Source organism: Callorhinus ursinus, unplaced genomic scaffold, assembly GCF_003265705.2.
Source record: "Callorhinus ursinus isolate GAN/ISIS: 27379988/994484 unplaced genomic scaffold, GSC_fseal_2.0 scaffold19, whole genome shotgun sequence".
Taxonomy (NCBI): Eukaryota; Metazoa; Chordata; class Mammalia; order Carnivora; family Otariidae; genus Callorhinus; species Callorhinus ursinus.
In genome coordinates this window covers 24,952,193-24,977,882 of record NW_027397081.1, presented here as the reverse complement: position 1 = coordinate 24,977,882, position 25,690 = coordinate 24,952,193, and the positions used below count along the sequence as shown (strand labels likewise).

The following is a 25,690-nucleotide window of genomic DNA, read 5'->3' as shown; positions in this document are numbered from 1 at the left end:
AGTGATGATGACTCCTGTGGTTTAGGTCAGAGACTTGGTTCCTACAAAAGTTTGTTGTGGAAGTGAAGTCTGGTCAGGTTTCAGGCCAGTCGGGGGAAAAAGGAGTTAAAGCAGTGGTGGTCTTCAGGAATATGGAGTCCTCTCAATTTTTGGTAGCTCCCATGATTGACTCCACTGTGCCTTATGTGCCCCCTGCTATTCACTACCTTACGTTTCTGCTAGATTTTCCTTCGCTACTGAAGAAGGGAACAGAACGCATGTTGATTTTGAAGTTAAAAACTTTTTTTGAACTGATAGCAGAGTCAAAACTGTGAGACCTGTGGAAGGTCTTCCTTGGTGCAAAGGTCAGGTTGGTGGGCTCGAAGGCTCTCACTGCAGCGGGGCTGTCTGGGGACGTATGGTTCTGCAGTGGCCCCAGGACTAGAAAAGGAGATTTCCTGAGTGAGCTTATGTTGGTCAGACTGTCCTCAGGATTCTCTGTAAAAGTACTGCTTACAGTTCACATTTTCGTGTTTGAAAGGATTTGAGGAAATCAATGACAGTAATGAAGGAGCAAAAGAAATGATTAAAAGGAAAGGTGATGGATTCATGAAACACATTAAAGGAGTTAGATTTGTTTAGGAGAAAAAAAGACCTAAATACTTAAAATAACATTTAAAAATCTGATTCTTTGCTGGGGGCATATAAAAGACTATTAAAATTAGTTATTATTTTGCGAGGGTGATATGTGCGTAATACAGTGAAAACCTGTCTCCCTCTCGTTGGTCTTGGCTAGCTATGTTTTTCCCTTGGAGACAGCAACTGTCACTGGTGCTGTCCTTCTGTGCATATTCTGCGTGTGTACTCCCGTGTGTTTCTCCTTCCTCTTCTTCGAAAATGTGAATGGGAGCATTTCATATATACTGTTGTCCACCTCTTTACCTCTTTCTTCTTTGCCTTAGTAGTGTGCCTTAGATTTTGTGTCATATCATGACCAGTAGGGCTGCCTTGTGTTTCTCATTTACCCAACTGTATAGCATTCCATTCTATGGAGATTCCATAATTTGATTATCCAGTTTTCTGTTAAACGAGCAAGTTAGGTGGTTTTTCCTCTTCTATTTTGCTGTTATAAAGTTTACTGCCATGAATATTTCTGTTCATTTCTTATTTCCACCTGTGAAAATAACGTAATTTCCTAGAAAGGGAATTGGTGGGCCAAAAGATGAATATCTGACATGTCAGTGGTTGGTACCAACGTGGCTGTTTTCTGAGGAACAGTTATGTTGTTGCCAGTGTTATAGATGCTATACTTTTCCCTCATTTCCCAGCAGGTCGTTTTATTGCTGCCATGGGCGTCTGCAGTTTAAGTGATGTGTAAAAATGTTCCATGGTTTTGTTTGATCTAATTGTTAAGGTCTTTTAACCTTACAGTATTTATTTTTTTTCTTTAAAAGGCCATGGGCAAGCCTGGAGGCTGTTATGTCCCATTTTGGATACCTGAGCAAGGTGTATCTGGCAGTTATTACTGCGGGGAAGGGAAGATGGGTGTAATATTAGAAGGCATGAAGTTGGGCAGGTCCCTACAGCATGCTTGTTTTCTCTCTGAATTGTGATCCTCCTTAACTGTGAAGTCTGTAACTGTGCCTCTCATTGTGGTTGGCCCAGAAGACTTTTACATATAGTGTTAGCCTTTCTGGCTTTCTGTTGACCTTTCTTAATTCTGAAATCGTGAAATAAGAAAATCCTGCACTTTGAAAAGTTATTTTCTCCACTTATTAACTGGAGACTCGAGTAGAGAAAAATAGTTATTAAATCAATAATTAGTGAACAATCACCTTCATTTGGGTTCTGAGTTTGATTATGTAGGTCACAGAGCCTGAGGCAGTGGGAGGGGCCTGGGTGTCACTGGTGTAGAGCCGTCAGATGCAGTGAGTGTGCTGTATGTGATTTCCTGTCTTTACCCCGACTGTAATTAAAATAGCATGTAGTAGACCGTGGCCCGGCATGATCACATATCACTGTGTATCAGCCACACGCCTGGGTGTACATAAGTAGAGCTGAACACCTTGAACATTGGTGGTGTTCTTTATTCCATGCCTTGAGGTTTAACTTTTTTGAATACAAGATGGAGACTGAAAGTGAGAGTAGCCCTTCAAGAGATGATAGTGTCTTTTGGTTGGATTTTGAAGTTTTAACCGAGATGACTGGCAGTGAAGAGGGAGAGAGGGAAGACAACTTCAGGTAATTATGTAATTCACAGTTCTCTCTCTCACCTTTGTTCCTCTGTCCACTCCCTCCACCCCTGCACCTGTTTCCGATCCTTTCTGTTTTAATCTCTTTTCTGGTAAGACTGTCTTTTCTCAGGGGGAAGGTTTGGAGCTGAAAAGAACAGGTTTCTAGTTGTATATAGCACTCTTCATTCCACAACATGCCCTGAGCTTATAAAATGCATTTTGAATGACTTGTTAGAACACCAGGAAGAGAAGGTGTTAGACAGGTTTTGTAGTAGCATTTCAGGAATTTCAAGTACAGACTCATAATGAATAAACTACCTACCACTCCTTCCTGTGTCTGATTTGCACCTGATAGATTTGATCTGAATTTGAATGTAATAGGTTTTTCTTCCTCTTTTTTTTTTTTTTTTTTTTTTACTCGAATGCCCTCATGTATGTGCCCTCATGTGCATGGATGTTTTTGTTGCCTTATTCATGCGTATGAAACATTTTGACTATAAGTACAAATTAATTATTTCATGGCTCTGACCCCTACTCTTGTCTCTGACCTTATATCTCACTCTTCCTCACCTCTTGCGAATCTTTCTTGGTATTGAATTTCTACTTGTAAATTGATAACTGAAGTGTTTAGGGAATGCCTCCTGACTAAGCAGATCGCAAAGTTTGGTAGCACTAGTGAAGAAAGAGGTCTTATCCAGCTTGTGGAAACAGTGCCATTGGTTTATTAATTGTTACAAATTTTAGAAGGTTTTTTTTCCAAATAGCGTTGGCAGATTCATTATTTTGGAGTTATTAAATCATTTCTTGAAGAAGTTTGTTCTACGTATTATCAGTGCCACCCACATGAGCAATTAAACATCTTTATAATTTTACCTATGAGTACTTGGGTAGGTGAACATACCATTATTTACATCAGATCTTGTCTTTATGTTTAATGTTCAAAAAGAGTCTCTGTCAAGTTAAAGAATTTGTTTATCCACAGATTCGATTTTTAAAGTCTAGGATAGGGGTGCCTGGATGGCTCAGTCGGTTGAGCATGCCACTCTTGATTTCGGCTCTGCACTCAGCGGAGAGTCTGCTTGAGATTCTCTCTCTCAGTCTCCCTCTGTTCCTCCCCCTGCTTGTCCTCCCTCGTACTCTCTCTCTATAAAATAAGTAAATAAAGTCTAGGATAAATGGCAGAAAGGACTGATTATAAGGAAGTCTTGGTAACCCACATTAAATTTGCCACTCAGTGGTTAAAATGAATAAGTGTTTTAAATTTGTAGAAAAATTTAATGCAAAGTATGAAAATGAACTATTAGCATATGAAATTCTTTTTTTTTGTATCAGCTTTTTCATTCTTCCCATAGTTTTATTTGGCCTTTCTTATTTGAGTAAGCTTCTCTCCCAAGATATGCTGATGTTACATATATTCTTTATAATATGGTCAGTGTCTCATGGACAGTTAGAAAAAATAAAGTATTTATTTTGTCGGTATTAAAACTGTTTGACTTCGTGTTAAAATTATAAAAGTTCTTTTGGGGTATTAGTCAAAGGAAAAAACAGTCTGGACTTTGTTGTTGTAATAGATTTGGTACTGTTGTCCTTGATTTACTTGTTAGGCAACAGGAGCCTGTCTGGGATTTTCTTCTGACTGTTAAATTTAAAAACAAATCTGTACAAGATTGAGCTTTCTTTTCCTCAAGACTGTGTGATAGCATTTTCATCCTGAGAAACTGAACTCTAGTGTTTGCATTGTTTTAGGAAACCATGATACAACATAGGGCATTGATCCTTTTTATAGTGATATTTCATATCTGAATGTCATGATGGCTCTCCCAGACCAAATATGTCTTGGAGATTTGATCTTACTTTATTTGAAAGTTCAAGAAAGAGATCTGAGTGAGGCCATATTTCATGTAGTGTTTCTCACCTATTCAGCAGTAAGACATGAGGAAATGCGGCCGCACAGTGCTTTTACCACATTAACAGCAGTGTTCCAGCTAAAATGCCTAACAGAAAAAATGTGTGTGTGGGTGTCGAAGGTGAAGGGTTGGATGGTAGGAGTTGCAGTTGTAACCTTGGGAGAACCAAATAGTAGACTCCGTGTTATGTATGAAAATTGTTTTAGTAAAAGGAGTTTAGTAATTAAGAAAATATACAGAAAAGCCTTAATGTGTTTCTTTAAAATCTGTGCTAATATACATTAAATCAAACTGTCATTGTTTACGTTCTAGTTAATTTCCATTTACACACACACACACACACACACAGAGCGAGGGCAAAAGATTGTGTACTGTTCTTTTTTTCTGAATGGTTTCTAATCTAGGTTTTAAATTCATTCTTAGAAAAATAGCACTGCGTCATTTGAGACACCATGACTGATGAAGTCATACCATACCTACAGTGTAGGTTCGTGGTGCTTCCAGCTATCATCTGCTTTAGGAGGAAGCACTCACAGATGGGCATTCATCTCTGTCCAGTAGCTTTTGGGCATTCATCTCTGTCCAGTAGCTTTTGGAATGGCATTTATTTTTAGACTTGGTCGGAAGAAAGGATATTTTTTCTAACATTCTAGCACTGTGGGGAGTTGCCCAATCTCCTTCATAGCAATAGTTCAAACTTGTCTACCACTGACTCACAAATCTCTCATTTTCTGATTTCTAATTTGTAGAGTGAAGTTGTTACCTACCATTAGCACTATGTTAAAATAGTTCTTTGACTGGAACATTTAGAGATTGTCATAGTCCTTAGAATAGAATAGTCCTTAAGGATCATGAGAAGAGCCCTTCTGTAAATAAGAAGGACTATGAGGCAGAAAAGGAAAAGCAGAGATGTTTTAATTATTTTAAGAGGGTGCCCAGGTGGCTCAGTCGGTTATGCGGCTGCCTTCAGCTCAGGTCATGATCCCAGGATCCTGGTTTCGAGTCCCGCATTGGGCTCCTGCTTCTCAGGGAGTCTGCTTCTCCCTTTGCCTCTCTCACTCTCATGAATAAATAAATAAAATCTTTAAAAAAATTATTTTAAGAAAGAAAAATTTAATTTTGGAGTTGTTATATGCAGTGTATTAAGCCAAATATGTTATATACAGTATGTCACTTATCAATCCTATAGAGTAGGTAATATTTTTCCCATTTTCCAGATGAGATTGTCACTCAGAAAGTCACACATAGACCACGTTGTAGGTATATGGTAGAGCAAAATTTTGAACCCAGGTGTAATTGAATTTGAAAGTGAAAGAGTTCAGTGAAATATTTAGCAGCTAAATGTTATTCTCTGGTAAGTAATAACTTAAGAGACTTCTAAGTTGACATCTTAGTTCCTGAAATTCCTTCTTATGAAGGGATTTTGAGCAATGGTGATGTATATACAATGAACACAAAAATGAACTAATGAATACAATAAATGTGATCTTTTAGAGATATGACCTCTAGGACACCTAGCAATTATTACTAACACTTGGTCATGAAAGGTCCTGGTTCTTTGGCATTTAAGATTAGAAATGTTTATCATATAATCTAGTTTAGTCTTTTCTGGAATTACTGACAGATACATAGACTGGCAAGTATGACATATATAGTTCAAAACACAGAGATGATATAGTGCATAAGTGAACGACATCTTTAAAACTGTACTTTTATTTTAATTAATTAATTAATTTAGAGCATGAGCAGGGAGAGGGGCAGAGAGAAAGGGAGAGTGAAAATTCCAAGCAGAGTCTGCAATGAGCATGGAGCCCAAAGTTGGGCTTGATCCTACAACCCGGAGATCATGACCTGAGCCAAAACTAAGAGTCTTGCTCAACGGACTGAGCCACCCAGGTGCCCCATAGAACTGTGTACTTTTAAAATCAGTCTGTAGATGCCCAGATCTCTCAATCAGATGTTTGCTTGTATCTTCATAATAATGTGATTTTAAGTGAGAAACTTCTAACTTTAAACTAGATGATTTGGTGAACATATTTTAATTTTTTGCAATGTCTTTATTGGTTTGTAGCATCATAAGACTAATAATAGTTCATATACTTGATTGGTTGGTTGGTTGCTTTATTAATTTTCTGCCTTATTTAAAATGATACTGTGAGTTAGAAGATACTGCAGAAATCCAAATAGGTAACAAAGGCTTGGAATATGGTATTATATTTCCTCTAGGTTCTTGCTTTTTTCTTTTAAATCTAGAATGATTTATTTTGATGGGCTATATTTTTCTGGAAGCCTGTAAAGTTGTTCCACAGTTCCCTGCTTTTAATACCATGACTGTTTTTTTTGTTGTCTGCAGAAATTACTGCTTTTGGGATCCCCGGTTAGTGTTTTTTTTTTTTTTTTTTTTTTTAAAGTAGGCTTCATGCCCAGTGTGGAGCCCAACACAGAACTGAACTCACTACCCTGAGATCAAGACCTGAGCTGGAGAGATCAAGAGTTGGATACTTCACTGACTGAGCCACCCAGGCGCCCCTCCACCATCCCAGTCAGTTTTTATGAGCCTGGAAGGATAGAGAGGTAGCATTAACAATTACCCAAAGACATATATTACCAGTATCACAACCCAGGTCTATTTTATAGTATGTGACTTCTCGTAGGCATTTTACCCTTTAATAATCTGCTATATCTGATACCAAAAAAAGATGTGTATATTTAAAAAAATGATTCTGTAACATTGGATTTATGATCTGGAATATAGATTAGCCCTTAAAATATTCTTTCAACATAAAATACAATTTTCCCCAAGCATAATCTTATCAGTGTCACAAAGATAATAAATTTAATTGTGATCCACAAAGTCTGATGTGAACATCACTTAATCTCAGAAAATTTTATGCAGTATTGGAGTCTAGCCTTTAGGCCGTCTTTATAATCTGTGAAATAAATCTGTCTTAACCATGAGGCATGTTAGTACAAGGCTTTCTTGGTATTTCAGTAATTAAACTCTTTGGGATGGAATCCAAGGTGAACCTTTATTATATCTATCTGTATGAGTTTTTTGATGTTTAAGAAGGGCCTTAGAGTACAGAAACTATATAAAACTATATGAAAGTTCCTGGCTATCAGGTTATTTATTTAAACATTTAAAAACCAATTTTTCCTTCACCTTTGTATTTAACTTAAACATTAAAACTCCCTTAAGCAGTCATTTGCATGTTCAGACTTAGTAAATGAAGATTTCTGAAACATATAAAGCTCTGTTTATAAATGTGATATAGTCAGTTCCCTTAAAAAAAAAAATCAAGTGACAGCCTAGCAAGACTAAAATCAGAACAAGCAAAACCTTTCTAGATACTTAATTTTAGAAGATCTGATACACTTTTACTTACCATTAATGATTAGCTTCCCTTTCCATGCTTATATTGAAATATGCATTTTCTTTATTATTTGAAAATCAAAGAATTTCTTCCATTTAGGTGTGCTGTTTTTTTCTACCATGGTTCTCTTTTTTTCTCTACCTCCCCTTCTCTTAAGATCTTAAGACTACTGTTCCGTCTTCTTTCTCTCATTCCCCTTTGGATACTCCTAAATTTACCATGATTTTACGCTACCAGAAACCCTAGTTTTTTGCTAATATGTTTTAATGTTTTTGGTCATTTATTCATATTTAATTATATGTATCATTGCTTAGTGCTTACTGTTGTTTCCTTCTTATCATCTTCCATCTTAACGTGTCTCTTCTGGTTCATTTGTTTCCTGGTGGATATTTTCTTGAGTATTTTGTTGGCATAAGTTCTGTGAGCGACGTATTCTGACTTTTTGCATTGCTCATGCCATTTCCCCCCCTTTTCTTTCATAGGTAACTTGTACTTTCTGTCTGAATGCTTGTAACCTTTTTTTTTAATCCTTAGTTTGCATGTATTTTATCATCAGTTCTTCAGCTTGGAGCTCAGTGACTTTCAATCCATAGATTCAGACCTTCATGTTAGGACAGATTTTTTATTGTTACCTATTATTTATTTAATTGTTGCCTCTCTATCTGCAGTAATTGTCTCCTTGTGAAACTTATTTCTTGCATATCAAGTCTCCTTAATCTGTCCTTTACTCATGGTATATTTCTCTTTACATTTTTATTTTTTGATTTGATGTATTTCTTGTACTTGTTCTTTAGGCCACTAATAAAATCTTTAATCTTCCAAATTCAATCTGAGTAGGAACATAATTTTAAATTGTTTTTCATATATAGATATAGCATATACACTGGCACATGTAAATAATACATTTATGCTATTGTGTTTTTCAGCTTTGTGACTTTATTCATTCTGTACATGTGCTGTTTTTTCTGACTGAACAGAATTTATGCTTTTTTTTTTTTAAAGATTTATTTATTTATTTTGAGAGAGTGAGAATGAGAGAGAGAGAGAGTACATGAGAGCGGGGAGGGTTAGAGGGAGAAGCAGGCCCCTCGCCAAGCAGGGAGCCTGATGTGGGACTCAATCCCGGGACTCCAGGATCATGACCTGAGCCGAAGGCAGTTGCTTAACGAACTGAGCCACCCAGGTGCCCCGAATTTATGCTTTCAACTACTAAGCTAGATATCTGCCCTTCTTTGCCTCCAACTGTTCTTTTTAGTAGTCCCATGATGCATATAGCTTCTCGTAGGTGCAAACACCCACATTAGGAGCCCTAGTTCTTCTAATTGATGGTTTAATTTCTTTACAGAGTAATTTTACAGTTTTTATTAATTCCTTGGGGGCAGATACCTCTTTTGTTGTGGCGAGAAGTGGGAGTGTAGCCTCCTTCAGCCTCTCTGTTTCTCGTTTGGTTTACCAGTCAGTAAGATCCCACTTGATTTTTGTCTTCCAGAAGTTTATCAAGATCTCTGGTCTGCTGATTCCACCCATATCATTCTGCTGAAGATTTATTTCCTGTTATTTAGCTTTCAGAGACTTTTCAGAGACTTAGGGTCGGTTTCTTAACAAATATGTGCATTCTTGAATTGGAAGTCTACTGGTACTTTTTTCCATGACTTTTGAGAGGAAACCTCTGAAGAGAGCATTCAGTGAGGCAGAATCTTGGTGTCTGTTACCCAGTCTGATGGGTCCCTAGAGACGTGAATGGCTTGTTTCATTGTCTTCTGCAGGATATAAATTGGAAACTTCCAGGAGAAAACAGTCTGCCAGATCTGGAGTGACTGAGATGTGTTAATGCATTTCAATGTTCCTATCTGCAGAACAGCGCTATTAATAGTGCATCAGATAGTAACTAGTTAGAAGATGTAATAGATGAAAAGGTGCCAATTTTAAGAACAAAAAAATAAAACACCGAAATAAATTTAATAAGGAACTAAGACATATTTGAAGAAAATATAAAGCATTACTGAAGGACATAAAAGAAGTTTGGAAGAAATGAAAAGATACACCTTGTTCATAGCTGGGAATATTCAGTATCATCGAGATGTCAGTTTATTATAAATTCATGTGATAATAAGAATGCTTTTTTAAAAACTTAGACAAATTGATCTTGAAATAAGTTGATCTTGGTTTAATAACTTTGCCAGGGAACTTTGGGAAGACCAAAAGAAGCAAGGACTAATGGAACCAGATATTGTACTATAAAGTCTCTATAATTAAAACCTTGTGGTGCTGATAACTGAACAGAAGGCATAATGGGATAGAATGGAAAGCCTAGAAATACACTCAAACACATAGGAAGACTTAGATATGATGAAGATGGCGTCTCAAAAACTGATAGGGACAACGTGTGCTATTCAGTAAGTTCTTTGAGGGAAACTGGATACACATCAGTGGAAAATAAAAAAATCGAAGTTCTACCTCATAGCAAGGATAAATTCCAAAATGATCAAAGATATAAGTGTATTAAATGAAATCATAAAAATTTTAAAAGAACACATGGTAAAATTAAAAAAAATAATTTGGGGATGGGAAGGCTTTTAGAGCTATAATTTAAGATGCAAAACCCATAAAGGAAAGAGTTATGAAATTTAACTACATGAAATATAAAACATCTGTATTATAAAAAATAAGCAAGGACAAATGACAGCCTGGGAAAAATACTTGGAACTCATATTACAGATGAGGGACTAATATCTTTAATATATAAAGAACTAAAAATAGATAGGAAAGGACCAACCCAATAGAAACATGGGCTAATGTATCAAAAGGATTTTTTTCATTGTGGAGAATTTGTTCTTCAGATATACTTGCACATATGTAGAAACAACATATTTACAAACTTACTGTAGCATTGTTTGTAATTCCAAAAGATTGGAAATAATTCAAGAATCCATCGGTAGGGGACTGGTTAAATTATGGAATATATGCACAGTGGAATATTGTACAGTTGTGAAAACAGCAAAGAAGCTCTTTATATACTCATGGAAATTAGAATACTCCAGGAAATATTAGAAAACTACTCAGTGGTGGATAAATATACTTTTCAGCAAAAAGTGGGTTGATAGTGGAGGAATAAAACTGTTCTTCCATTTTTTTTTACACAAAGAGCAGCATATTTACACATTGCTTTTGTATTTGTTATGGATATATTCTTAATACATGTGAAAAATTATATATGAATATATATATTCATAAAGTCTGGAAGAATATATAAGGTAGGGAGCTTGATGGGTAGGAATTGAGCAGGATTTTTGTCTGATAAAATTATAATACCTATTAAGAATTACAGCATATCTGGCATTTTCAGTTGGAAATGACTACAACTCAATTCCACTGGCTTGAGCAAACTTCTGTTCTATTTTCACCACCAAAACAGCTGACCCCATTAGTGTTACAAGTTCAGTTTCTTTATTTTCTGGGAATTCTGGGAATATTGGATTTATGTAAGCATTTAATAGTGTATATAAAGTAACCAGAATAGAGTTCCTATATTTTAAGTGGCTTTATAATCTAATTTATTAATATTCTCTGAAGGTAGGAAAATATGTTACTCCTATGATGACAGTTAATGACTATTAGTTACAGACATAACTAACACCTTGCATCTTCAGTTTTACAACTTCAGCCATGGGTAAAATAAACAGAACCCAAACTCACTACCTACAGAAAGAGCTCTTCTTTGTAGTGAAACTGAGTCATATTTTTTCACAGACAGATATAAATTGAGTAACAAACCCAATTCTCTCTTGTCTGTGATAGAGTGTAGATGCCTATCTCTTATTTGTAAAATATCACCACATGCTCAGACCATAAAATGACTTCCTAATCATTTCCCATACCATTGGGGAACAGCTTATTGGCCATAAGTGTCACAGAACCAGAACCAAACTTAGCAAAGAACCAACAATAAACAAAAACAAAGATTAAGGGAATACAAGGAGAAAGGTAAAATTCTGTTATTGCTAGGAGTTTACTCCAGGGATCAAGAAAAGATACGCCTGAGTGTAAGCAGTACCTTAGGTAGCACTTCTCAGGCAATGTGTCACTTGGACTTCTCTGTGGAATTTAACACTGTCAAATACAATTTTTCATAAGCTATGAACAAGATTCGTACAAAGATAAAGTGAATATGTTTCAGAGGTTTAAATACTTTTTAAATGAGGGAGATGGTAAGACTGGTTCACACAATTTGAGGAAAGTTTTATTTTCTCCTTTTTCCTTTTGCTTGAAAATATGCAGGTTCAAATCTGATGTTTTACAGAAAACTCTTGTAAATAAAGCATTAGATTCTTTAGGTTTTATGGTTGGTAATCTTAACACTCTGTCTTTTCTGTTAGATTTGAAACTATAATTAATCACTAAGGGTAAGATTGCCCATAATTTAAGAAGCATGGAACAAAAGGATCAATTAAATAAATAGATAATAAGTTTTTATGGAATTGATTCAGTGTTATATGACACAAAATGTATATAATATAATTTATAAACCTTTTAAAATGTGTAGTATTTACTGATAAACTTTTTATTTTATACTTTCATTAAGGTATAACTTACATATAATAAAATCCACAAATCATGAGTGTATAGCTTGAAGAATTTATATAAATGTATATATCCATGTAAACACAACCCAATTAAGATATAAATTAACTTTAGCATGCCACAAGATCCTTGCCCCTCCTAGTCAATACCTGTCCCAAAGGTAACTATTATTTTGACTTCTGTCACAGTAGATTTGTTTTGCCTGTCCTTGAACTTCATGTAAATAAAATTATTACAACATGTACTCTTTCCCCCTCCAGCTTTATAGAGCTATAATTGTCATATAATATTGCTTAAGATGTTCAACATGATGAATTGATAACACTTACTTATTGAGATTAGCATATACTTTTGTCTGGCTTGTGTTTCTCAACACTTAGGGGATTTATCCATTTCTTACAAATGGCAGCAATAATTCTTTTTCATTTCTGTGTAGTTTTATATGGAAAATAGTGCAGATTACTTACCTGTTACATTTGGCTTACCCCCATTATTAAATGTATGATAACAGTATGTATAAATATTGGATTTTTGCATTTGACCTTACTTCCTGTGGTTTTGCTGAATATCTTAACACATTGTGTCATCTTCAAGTGATGACAGTTCTATTTTTCCCTTCTTATTTATTTATTTATTTATTTATTTATTTATTTATTTATTTATTTATTTTTAAGTTAGGCTCCATGCCCAGAGCAGGGTTTCAACTCACAACCCTGAGATCAAGACCAAAGGTGACATCGAGTTGGATGCTTAACTGATGAGCCACTCAGGCCCCTTTCCTTCTAATTTTTATACCTTTTATTTCTTTTTTTTTAAAAAAAACAAATACATCAAGTATAATGTTGTATAGAAGACATTCTTATCTTGTTCTAACCTTATTGACCATACTTGTCATTAGGAAAGCATCAGTATTTCACCATTAACTATGATGTTATCTCTCTGTGTGTTTTAATAACTTTCATGTATCTATATTCAGATAAATTATGACTAGGTATTAAATTTTACCTATTAAAATGACATAATGTTTTTATTCCTTTATTTTAATCATATGGTCAGTTATAGCAATTGATTTTAGAATGTTAAAACAGTTTGCATTTTGGACTAAAACTTACTTGGACATGGTGTGTATATATATATATCCTTTTTGTAAACCAGTGGGTTTGATTTGTTACTACTTTGTTTAGAAGTTCTGTAGCTATGTTAATGATATTGACCTATAGTTTTCTTTTCTATTAATGTCTTTATCAGCTTTTGTTATGAAGACTGTCCTACCTCATGGAACAGGTTGAAAAGGGGTCTTCCTTTTATTTTTTTACTCTGGGGGAGTATAATATTGCTATAATTTATTCCTTGAATGTTGGAAAGAATTCACCAATGAATCCATTTGGGCCTGGAGTTTTCTCACAGATTCAGCTTTTTTAAAGCTATAGGACTTTTCAAAATTATTTGGTTTCTTGTTTCAGTTTTGGTAAGTTGTGTTCTTCAGGGAATTTGTCCATTTCAATGAAATTCACAAATATATTGGGATAAAGTTGTTTGTAATGTCCTCAGAATCTTTTTGTCTATAGGCTTTTTAGTTATAAGTTTCTTTTCATTGTTTACATTTTGTGTTCTGTTTTTTTTTCTTGATGAAACTTCCTAGGTGTTATCTGTTTTATTAATCTTTCAAAGAGTCGGCTTTCTATTTCACTGATTTTTTATTTAAACATTTTTTTTCCTTCTTTCTACTTTCTTGGAATAATGTGCTATTCTTTTTCTAGCTTTTGTAATAGAAGCTTAGAACATTTGTTTTCAACTTGCCTTATTTCCAGTAACATGCATTTAGAGGTCTGAAATTTGCTGTTTTAGTTGTATACCATACGTTTTAACCTGTTGTATTTTTATTATCATTCAGATAAAAATATTTTCTCATTTTCATTGTGGTTTCATGTATTCAATTCATGAATTACTCAGAATTGTGTTTTGTTATTTCCTACATTTGGGAGAATTTCTAGTTATCTTCCAGTAATTGATTTTTAGTGTAATTCTGTACTGGTCACAAAACACTTCATTCATGTTAAATTCTTTATATTTGTTGAGACCTACTTCATTGTCTAGATTATGTTCTCTTGGTAAATGTTTAATATACTGTTGAAAAGAATATATATTCTGCAGTTGTTAGGTTTAATGTTCTAGTTCAGGTTGAAAAGGTGGGTTCAGATCTCCTATATACTTATGATTTTTTTTTTTTGTCTTCTTATTCTGTCACTCATTGAGAAATATCTGTTAAAATCTGCAACTGTAATTGTGGATTTATTTATTTTCTTTTTTGTTCTTTTAGGTTTTGCTTTATGTATTGTGAAGCTGAGTTATTTGTTGCATATAGATTTTTGTTTATTATATCATGCTTACTTAACACTTCCTTTAAAAAGATTTTTAATTATTCACTTCAGAGAGAGTGAGCATGAGCAGGGGAGAGGGCTAGAGGGAGAGGGAGAAGCAGATTCCCTGCTAACTAAGGATCCCTACGTGGGGCTCTATCTGAGGACCCTGGGACCATGACCTGAGCTGAAGGCAGACGCTTAACCAATCGAGCCACCCAGATGCCCTGCTTACTTAACATTTTTATCATGAAATGTCCCCCTTTAAGTATTTTAATTGGAATTTTTAGTCCATTTAATTTTTTATTAATATATAATTTACATACTATAAGATTCACTCTCTTATTAAAGTATACAGTTAAGTGGTTTTTATATATTCATGAAGTTGCACAACCATCACCACTATCTAATCCTTGAATATTTCAGAAAGAAATTTCTTACTCATTAGTTCCGACATACTTCAGAGATATGGGTTTGGTTCTAGACCACCACAATAAAGTGAATATCACAGTAAAGTGAATCAAATGAATTTTTTTGTTTCTTAGTGCATATAAAGTTTATGTTTACACTATACTGTAGTTTAAGTGAACAATAGCATTATCTCTAAAAAAACATACATACCTTAGTTATGAAATATTTTATTGCTAAATAATGCTACTCATCATCTGAGGTTTTAGCAGGTTGTAATCTTTTTGCTGATGGAATGTCTTGCCTTAGTGTTGATGGCAGCTGACTGATCAGGGTGGTGGTTGCTAAATGTTGAGGTGGCTGTAGCAACTTTTTAACATAAGACAATGTTGAAGTTGGCTTCATCGATTCAGTCTTCCTTTCATGAGTGGTTTCTTTGTTGCATGTGATCCTATTTGATAGCATTTTAACCACAGTAGAACTTCTTTCAGAATTGAAGTTAGTCCTCTCAAATCCTGCCACTGCTTTATCAACTAAGCGTATGTGATATTCAAAATCTTCTGTTGTCATTTCAACAGTGTTAACAGAATGTTCACCAGGAGTATATCCCATCTCAAGAAACCACTTTCTTTGCTCATCCATGAAAGCAACTCCTTATCCATTCAAGTTTTATAATGAGATTGCAGCAGTTCAGTCCCATCTTTAGGTTCTAGTTCTAATTCTAGTTTTCTTGTTCTTTCCACCACATTTGTAGTTACTTACTCCAAGTCTTGAACCCCTCAGAGTCATCCATGAGGGTTAGAATAAACTTCTTCCAGTGTCCTGTTTATGTTGATATTTTGGCCTCTTCCAGTCAATCAGATGAATGTTCTTAATGGCATCTAGAATGTTGAATCCTTTCCAGAAGATTTTCAGTTTACTTTGCCCATATCCATCAGAGGAATCACTGCCTATGGCAGCTATAGCCTTATGAAGTGTATTTTTTAAATAATAAGACTTGAAAGTTGAAAATAACTCCTTAATCCAAGGGCTGCAGAATGGATATTGTATTAACAGGAATGAAAACAACATTAATTTCATTGTACATCTCCATCGAACCTCTTGGGTGACTAGATGCATTGTCAGTGAGCAGTAATGTTTTGAAAGGAATCTGAACAGTAGGTCTCAACAGTGGGCTTAAAATATTCAGTAAATCATGTTGTAAACAGATGTGCTGTCATCCAGGCTTTGTTGTTTCATTTACAGAGCTCAGGCAGAGTAGATTTAGTATAATTCCTAAGGGTCTTAGCATTTACAGAATGGTAAATGAGCACTGGCTTCAACTTAAAGTTACTAGCTGCATTAGCTCCTAACAAGAGAGCCAGCCTGTCTTTTAAATCTTTGAAGCCAGGTGTTGACCTCTGTTGAAATTCTAGATGGCATCTTCTAATTTAAGGCTGTTTTGTCTATATTGAAAATCTATTGTTTAGGGTAGCTACCTTCATTAATTATCCTAGCTAAATCTACTGGATAACTTGCTACAGCTTCTGCATCAGCACTTGCTCCTTCACTTTGCACTGTTACAGAGATGGCTGGCTGCTTTTCTTAAACTTCATGAATTAACTTCTGCTAGTTTCAACCTCTTCTGTAGCTTCCTCATCTCTCTCAGCCTTCACAGAATGGAAGAGAGTTAGAGCCTTGCTCTGGATTAGGCTTTGACTTTAAGGGAATGTTGTGGCTGGTTCAGTCTTCTCTCCAGACCACTAAAATTTTCTCCCTATGAGTGATAAGGCTGTTTTGCTTTTTTATCATCTGTGTGTTTGCTTGAGTAGGAAATGCAAGAATTTATTTGGCATAAGAGACCTAGCTTTTGGCTTATCTTGGCTTTTGACACAACTTCTCCACTAAACTTAATAATTTCTAGCTTTTGATATAAAGTGAGAGGCATTTGGGGAAAAAAAGGGGTGCTTGGGTGGCTCAGACGGTTAAGTATCTGACTCTTGATTTCGGCTCAGTTCATGATCTCAGGCTTGTGAGATTGAGTCCCGCATCCGGTTCTGTGCTGGGTACGGAGCCTGCTTAAGATTCTCTCTCTCCCTTTCCCTCTGACCATCCCCTTACTCTCCTTCTCTAAAAAAAAAAAAAAATTATAAAAATAAAGTGAGAGACATTTGACTCTTCTTTCACTTGAATACTTAGAGACTATTTTAGAGTTATTAATTGGCCTAATATCTATATTGTTTTGTTTCAGAATAGGGAGGTATGAGGAGAGGGAGAGAGGTGGGGGAATGGCTGGTTGGTGGAGCAGTCAGAACACAATGGCCAGTTGGTAGGGGGGACTCAGAAAAATGCATTTATTAGGTTTGGTATCTTATGTAGCCATAGTTAGTGGCACCCTAAAACAATTATAATGATAAAATCAGAGATAACAGATTACAGATTGCCATAACAAATACAATAGCAATGAAAAAGTTTGAAATACTGGGAATTACTAAAATGTAACAAAGACATGAAGTGAGCAAGTGCTGTTGGAAAAATGGTGCTGATAGACTTTCTCAACACGGGGTTACAACAAACCTTCAATTTGTAAAAAAATGCAGTATCTGTGAAGTATAATAAAGTGAAGAGCAATGAAATGAGGTATGCCTGTGATAATTTTCCATGTCTTCCTCTTCCCAACCCCTGGCAACCACCAAATATACTTTTTGTCCCCCTATGAATTTGACTCTTTTTGGACATTTTGTATATATGCAGTAATAAAATAAATGGTCTTTTGTGTCTGACTTCTTTCATGTAGCATGTTTTAACTATTCATTCTTGTGGTAGGATGAATCAGCATTTCATTCTTTTTGTTTTTATGGTTGAATTATTGTGTAGATTTGGTACATTTTGTTTGTCCATTCTTCAGGTGATAAGCATTTTGGTTGTTTCTACTTTTTGGATATTATAACTAATACTGGTATGAATATTCATGTATAAATTCATGGTGGACATATGTTTTTATTTTTCTTGGTTAAATATTTAGGAATGGAACTGCTGAATTATATGGTATTTCTCTATTTAATATTTTGAGAAACTGCCAAACTATTTTCTACCATTGGCTGTACCATTTAAATTCCTACCTGCAATGAATGAAGGTTCCAGTTGCTCCACATGTTTGCTAACTAGTCTGGTCCTTTTTTATAATTATTAATAATATATTTGAATTAAATTCTGCCACCTTCATACTTATTTTTAAATTTGTCTTGTTCTTTCTTTGTACCTTTATTCTTCCTTTCTCTGCTTTCTTCTGGGTTAATCAAACATGTTTTATTTTAAAAGATTTTCTCCTCTATCTGCTTTTTAGTTATACAGTTATTTAGTTTTATTCTAGTAGTTACTATAAAATTGCAACATATATCTGACTTACTGTATTCTTTTCGAAAATAGTGCTTATTTCATTTCCCAGCCAATAGACAACCACTACATTAATTGACTGCATATGTTGGTCCTACTCTTTGTGCTTTTTTATGTCTATTATAAAACTTATAGGATATTATTTTTATTTTTATGTCAGTTTTTAAACCATTATTTACTTATATTTTCTCACTTTTTCCTTCAGTGTGGTTTTCATGAATTTCTGTAGTTTTGGGATCAGTTTTCTTCAGTCAAAAGAACTCTACTATTTCTTTTATTGTAGGTCTCTTGGTGGCAAATTTTTTCAGCTTTTGTTTGAAAATAACTTATTTTCCCTACTTTTTTTTTTTTTTTTTTTAATTAAGTAGGCTCCATGCCAAGTGTGTGGAGCCCAGTGCGGGACCTGAACTCCTGACCCCAAGATCAAGACCTGAGCTGATATCAAGAGTCAGACACTTAACCAGCTGAGCCACCCAGACACCCCATTTTCCCTGCCTTTTTAATGGATGACTTTTTTTAAAAAAAGATTTAATTATTTATTTGACACAGAGAGACACAGCGAGAGAGAGAACACAAGCAGGGGGAGTGGGAGAGGGAGAAGCAGGCTTCCTGCTGAGCAGGGAGCCCAATGCAGGGCTTGATCCCAGAATCCAGGGATCATGACCTGAGCTGAAGGCAGATGCTTAACGACTGAGCCACCCAAGTGCCCCTAATGGATGACTTTTAATGAATAATTTTAGAAGATTCTAGGTTGGCAGTATTTTTTCTTCTTACTATGCTGAAGGTTTACTCCATTATCTTTTCATTTCCATTGAAAGGTCCTCCTACATTGTTATTGTTGTGTCTTTGAAGTCAACTTGTTTTTTATTCTCTGGCTGCTTGTAAGAATTTCAATCAGTGTTTTGTTTTTTAAGTAAATTTTGAGTATTTTAGTAAGTTATGAGTAAGATACACCTAATTTTTTTTTTCCTGCTTGATGTATGTGGGACTTCTTGAATCTCTATTTTGATGACTTCTAGAAGTTCTGGAAACTTTTTACCAATTGTTTTTCAGATATTGCTGTTGTCTTGTTTTCTGTTTCATTATCTCCCTTGTCTCTGATTTACTAATTTAGACATATTTGAGACTGTCTTAACCAAGTGTCATGTTTGTGTATTTCTCTTTTTTCTTTGTGTGCTCCAGGGTGGATATTTTCTACTGAGCTATCTTCTAGTTCACTAATTCTTTCTTTAGCCATGTCACTTGTTCTGTTAAACCCATCCAATGAGTTATTAATTTCAGATGCTGCATTTTTCAATTTTAAGATGAGCATTTGATTGTTTTCCAGATTCCAGTTGTCTCTTAAAATTTTTAATCTTTTCATCTAGTTTTAAAAAATTTTTATCGAACATATTAGTCATAAATGTTTTTAGTGTTTGATTAAAAACTTGATAAAACTTGGTGAGAATTTAACTGATTTCTTTTTACCAGCTTGTCTCTCTTCTTTCCTGCTTTACTGTAAGCATTAATTCCTTTTGAACCATCTTATCGTGGAGATTCCTGTCTTTCTTTAGAGTTTAGACTATCTGGTTGCCTCAGTTTTCTGATGGATTCAAGGAAAGTTATGATTTCTTAGGCTGTCTTTATTTTTTCTTGTTCGGCTGGGAGTAGTGCTTTTTACAGCTTTCACTACATCATAAGCAGAAGGCAGAACTTCATAAGCATTTTAAAGTCCCTTTCTGATAATTTTAAAGTCTGAATCAAATGTGAGTCTCTGTTTTGACTTTTCCCCCAATTTTTGCTCATTTGTTTCTGTTTTATAAAATTTATTTTTAATTTTTTTTAAAGCATGCCTTGTAATGTTTATTGGATACTAGATTGGATAATATATTTGCAGAGGATCTGTAGAATATTATTTTCCTCTGAAGAGAGTTATTATTTTTTTCCTGGCACTTCTAATGCTATAAAATCTTGGTTTTAGGATTATTTAGAGTTCATGTATTGCTAGTTTTTCCTTACTCCTAAGGCATGGCTCTTCTGGAGTTTCAAGAGCCCAGGGTTTCTTTTCTTTCTTCAGTGTTCCTCCATCTTGACAGTGCTTGCTTGCCGACTTCTGTCTCTACAGCATGACTGGACTGCTAAAATATCCTGTTGGCTCTTTAGTTGCCTATCAACTGTTTTTGTATAGGTTTCTCAGCACCTTGTCCTACATACTTGTAGGCTTTGGAATTAGTTGATGGTTTCAGGGGGAATTTCCATGTTTATGGGTTCTTTGCTACATGTATTTTTAGGGGTCATTTTCCCCCCTGAAGCCTCATCTGCTTTGGCAACTGCAACTTCCAACCTCTGCCAGCTTAGTCCAGTAAGACTACAATATTATGCTTGGGCTTTATTTCCCATTATTGATTTAGAAAATCTCTAATACGAAAGTAATAATTAAATGTGGAATTTGCTTCATGGGATCTCAGAGAATGTAGCCCCAGAACTCCTACTTGTATTGATTGCTTTCCTGTGCCTTTAGACAAGATGTTTCATATGTTTTGTTTAGCATTCATTGTTGTTCTCAAGAGCGCTAGTTCAATACACTGCTACATAAATTGGTACCATATCCTGGAACTTTACTAATCCTGGAATTTTGCTAATGCTTAGCACAGTTCCATTAATATTGGTGGCTGTTGCAAATCTTTTCCAGGTTCCTACTGTGTTAAACAGATAAAATCAGTCTTATATAATAATTACCACAGACCATGAAGGTTACATAATAATTAACTTTACATTTATCTTTTGGAATCAAAGCGGGTGTTGGTTACATAAGGAAAGATCTCTGAAAGCCAGAGTACAAATGGGGAATCAATACTAACCACTAAAGCTCTTAATTAAACGTCAAATCTGACATAATTTTCTATTTTTAAATTACAGTCATTGGAAGGTTTTCATAGAATTGGGAGTTCTTACTATAGTCTCTCATGTTTTTATCTCTAGGAAGATGAAGTCCTCGGTACATTCTGAAGAGGATGATTTTGTTCCAGAATTACATAGAAATGTTCACCCTCGTGAGCGGCCTGATTGGGAAGAAACACTTAGCACAATGGTAAATCAGTTTTATGCATATGTATGTGTGTACATTTTACTTATATAAGAGAAGGAACTGATGAATCCTTATAAACTTTTTTTGTGTTGCTTTGTTAATTTATTCAGGGAGTATCTATTGAGCAAATAATCTAAGCAATGTTTTAAACTCTGTGGGCAGAGCCCTGAACAAAACACACCAATTTCTTGTCTTTGTGCAGCTTATATTTTAATGGGTTAGGAGGAGAAGGGGATAATTAAATATATAATATGTCAAATGATGGTAAATGCTATTGTAGAAAATTAATGCAGAGTAGTGGGGTTACAGAATGGTAGGATAGCGTGGAAAAGGCTGGTTGCTAGGTTTATAACAGAGGGGCCAAAGAAGGCCTCTGGGAGAAGGTGAAATTTGAGCAGAAGGATGTGAGGGAGTGAGTAGTATGCTTATCTGGAAACATTTTAGGCATTGGAAGAACAAGTTAAAGGCTGTGGCACAGGATTAAAAAGTAAGCTGAAAGAAACACAAGTAGGACATGTGGCTGAAATTGAACAAGCCAGGGGAAAAGTAGAAGGAGATGAGGTCAGAGAGTGGTTTGGGTGGATGGAGAGCAGATCATGTAGTTTTTTGTGGTCCATTATAAAGACTTGGTTTCTTATGCTGAGTGAGATGGGAAACCATTGGAGGATTTTTGGCTGAGAAGTGACATGATCTGGCTTAAAATTTTAAAGGAAGTGTCTGGTTTCTGTGAACAGGCTAAAAAGAGAGGCAAAAGAAGAAATAAGACCAGTCAGAAGGTTATTATAATAGATGAACAGTAATGGTAGCTTGAACTGGAGTGGTAGATATGGTGAAAAATGCTTAGATTCTGGAGAGAGTTCTACAGATAAAGCCTACTGTTTTTGCTGATGAATGGGATGTTACAGAGTGAGCTAAAGAGGTGTCAAAGATGAATTTTAGTTTGTTGGTGTGTTCAACCTGAAGAATGGAGTTAAATTTACCAAAATGCTGGGAAAGCAGTTTTTGTTGGGGGTTGGGTAGAAAAATCCTATGCGGTGTAGTTTTCCACATGATAGTTTGAGATACACATTTAATCCATTATAACTTTTTGCATTTCGGGTCTGTCAATAAGAACGGTGAAATTCCTTTTGTGAAGAATAAGATTTTACTTAATTGTAGTTAAGTTAGTGTTTCTTATCATCAAAATTGAATGCAAATATTCATGTCACTGTTGACCTATAATGAGATTTTACATATTTCATTTTTGAAAGTGCCTTTTCACTCAGGTGTTGCCAAATACGGACACCAGTTCATGAGCATGTGATTTTAATTGAGTCTATTTGTCTCTTGGAAGGCATTTATAGAATTCTATTAGATTCTTGATATTTACCTTTTAGCATAACATTATATTACAAATGTCCAATTAAAGGTGAGGTTGAAGCTTCTCAGTTGCAAAGTTAAATGGATTTTGCAGTGTGGAAATTTCCTTTGTACTGATGATCTGAAAAACCTTGCTGGAACTGTAGTTTGAGTTCAGAAAATATATTCACTGCAAATTTTTGTGCTAATGGAGATCTCCTTGTTTTAATGTTTGATAGCTTGGAAAATATGTATGACAGCTCATGATTGTGATTCTAACATTTCTCACAGTATGGTAAGCTATGTTTTGCTTTGCAATTTTAGGCTAAGTTCATTAAGAAATAGCATCAAATCTGCAGCAAAAACTAATTATGAAAGCCATTTAGCATTCAGTAACCGAGGTTAAAAATAAGTCCAACTGAACTTTTTCTGTTTCACCCCATATTTTTTACCAAAATTGGTATAAAGTATCTTAGTAGATTCCACTTCAGGTTGTACTGAATTAATGTTTGTTGAATTTATTTCAGAATATTGTCAGCTGTAGTTGTCCTAGGCAGACTATACATAGGGGCTAATTCTTCAGCCACTTTCAACTCAGCATTGCCTCCTCAGCAACGAAGCAGTATTGGTCACATTTGTTGACTCATCAAGAGTTAAGGAAAACCACTTGAAATCATTTGCCTTATTTTTAAATTGGCTCTTGATTTTGCTCTCAATGCCCTCAAGTCTTCAAGCCTGTTCTTGCCAAAAGACTATTAGGCTTAAATCAGTTTGTGTTCTCTGGATTTCTTTGCTATAGTCAAACACGATTTAATTGATTCACAGTTAGTCAGTGGCTTTCCTTGCTCTGCTAACAAATGATCTACTTGGGAATTTACTTTGGATGCAGTCTTGTTTTTATTTTTGTGAAGAAATTCTGTGTCATGGTTTACTCATTTACTCTGTTTTAGAGTTTTCTAACTTTTCAGATTGTTGTTTTCCTGTGAGTTGAGAATACTGTGATGAGTGCATAGTTTGGTAATGTTTGATGTATATTCTTTCTTTCAGCACAGCTGTAGTGTCAGCACATAATAAACACAGTATTTTGCCATCTTATTTGATAATGAAACCCACATTCTCCTGTGCCTTAAAAACATGACATTCATAGTCCACTCATCTCTTCTTGGCTTATTTTTTACATGTTGTGTACAAATTGGTAGTTTTAAGCACGTGGTATGGTGATACATGTGGAACTTGCAGTGCTGTCGACTTGTAACTCCATAGTGCAGTTTACGGTGTGCTGAACAGCAGTATGAATTGATGAGAGTGCCTCATAAGGTCTCTTTCATAGCTACTCAGCTCTGTCATTGTAAAGTGAAAGTAGCCATAGATAATACATAAATGAGCATGGCTGTGTTCCAGTGAAACTTTATTTATGGACACATATTTGAATTTTATGTAATTTTCACATGCTGTTAGATAATCATCCTTCTTTTGATATTATCCTGCCCAAACACTTAAAAATGTTAGCTTATGGGCTATACAAGAACAGGCATTAGACTGGGTTGGCCCGAGTTTTGGCCCCTGCCTTATATAGTTGTAACTTAAGATGTAAGGCTTTCTGAAACCTTTCAGATAGAAAAATAAAATAAAATAAGAATAAAAGTAGAACCAAATGGTTCTATTTTACTTATCATAATATGTTGTTCATATCTATGTCTTAATACTTATCTCATTCTAGTTAGTTATGGATGTATAACCTTTTACTATACTGTGAGTTTTTGAGAAAGGATAAAAATAATCTTGTATTCATTTTATTGAAAGATAAAGTTTAAAGAGGATATAATCATGACTCATACAAATATAAAACGAACATATGCCAAGGATATTTAGTTAACTCATTAATTAATGAAGGAACCAGTCAAGTGTTACAACTTGATTCAAAGGAGATTTGGTTCAAAGGGGAATTCAGAGTGCCTTACTGTTAGAGATTAATCATGCTAAAATAGATGCAAATGGATGCAAAAACTGGCAAAACTGTTTAGTTCCACTAGACACCATTTGCATTTCTGTGGTTGGGAATTATTTCTACTATTAGTTTTCTGCAAGTTAACTTCTCTGCAGAGATGGAAAATAGCCTCAGCAAAGACAAGCCCCACACCTCTATCAGATCAGTGAATCCCTGGAGGTGCTAGCATCCCATTGAAAAGATAGCAGGAAGGGAAGAATGAAGGGGGGGAAATCGGAGGGGAAGATGAACCATGAGAGACTATGGACTCTGAGAAACAAACTGAGGGTTCTAGCGGGGAGGGGGGTGGGGGGATGGGTTAGCCTGGTGATGGGTATTAAAGAGGGCACGTACTGCATGGAGCACTGGGTGTTAAACGCAAACAATGAATCATGGAACACTACATCAAAAACTAATGATGTAATGTATGGTGATTAACATAAATAATAAAAAAAAGATACTCAGTAATCTGGCTCGCTGTTAGCGTGTGGAAACGCAATTGTTTTAATGATTTTGTATTCTGAAACTTTACAGAATTTGTTTATTAGTTCTGACAGACTGTGTTTTGTTGGAGTCTTTAGGGTTTTGTATATAATATGTCATCTAGAAATAGTTACAGTTTTATTTCTTCCTTTCTGATTTGGAGGCCTTTTATTTCTTTTTCTTGCTTAATTGCTCCCGGTAGGATTTCCAGTACTATTTTGAACAGACACGATGAGAGTGGGCATCCCTGTCTTGTTCCTGATCTTAGAGGAAAAGCTTTTAGCTTTTCATCATTGAGAATGATATTAGCTGTGGGCTTTTCATATATGGCCCTTACATTGAGGTACATTCCCTGTATATCACCTAGATTGAGAATTTTTATCATAATCGATGTTGAATTTTGTCAGGTGCTTTTTCTGCATCTATTGAGATGCTCATATGATTTTTATCCTTCATTTTGTTAATGTGGTGTGTCATGTTGATTGATTTGTGGCTGTTGAACCATCCTCTGATCCCTGTATAAATCACACTTGACCATGGTGTATGATCCTTCTAATGTACAGTTGGATTCAGTTTGCTATATAGTGTTGAGGATTT

The 25,690-nt window shown here is 35.1% G+C and overlaps 1 protein-coding gene across 6 annotated transcripts in view; it reads left to right on the top strand.

Moving 5' to 3' along the window:
• Positions 1-25,690, top strand: part of ARHGAP32 (Rho GTPase activating protein 32) — a 311,991-nt gene that overhangs the window by 93,336 nt on the left and 192,965 nt on the right. For 2 of the 6 annotated variants that reach the window (XM_025893860.2, XM_073903973.1), the window contains exons 1-2: positions 2,105-2,220; positions 21,180-21,288. The exons of 1 other annotated variant lie outside the window; for it this stretch is intronic. In XM_025893860.2, the coding sequence (XP_025749645.1) occupies positions 2,105-2,220; positions 21,180-21,288 (225 nt within the window). Of the gene's footprint in view, positions 1-2,104; positions 2,221-21,179; positions 21,289-25,690 lie in introns of those variants that run through there. 3 more of the 6 variants (XM_073903975.1, XM_073903974.1, XM_073903976.1) reach the window with 2 other exon arrangements.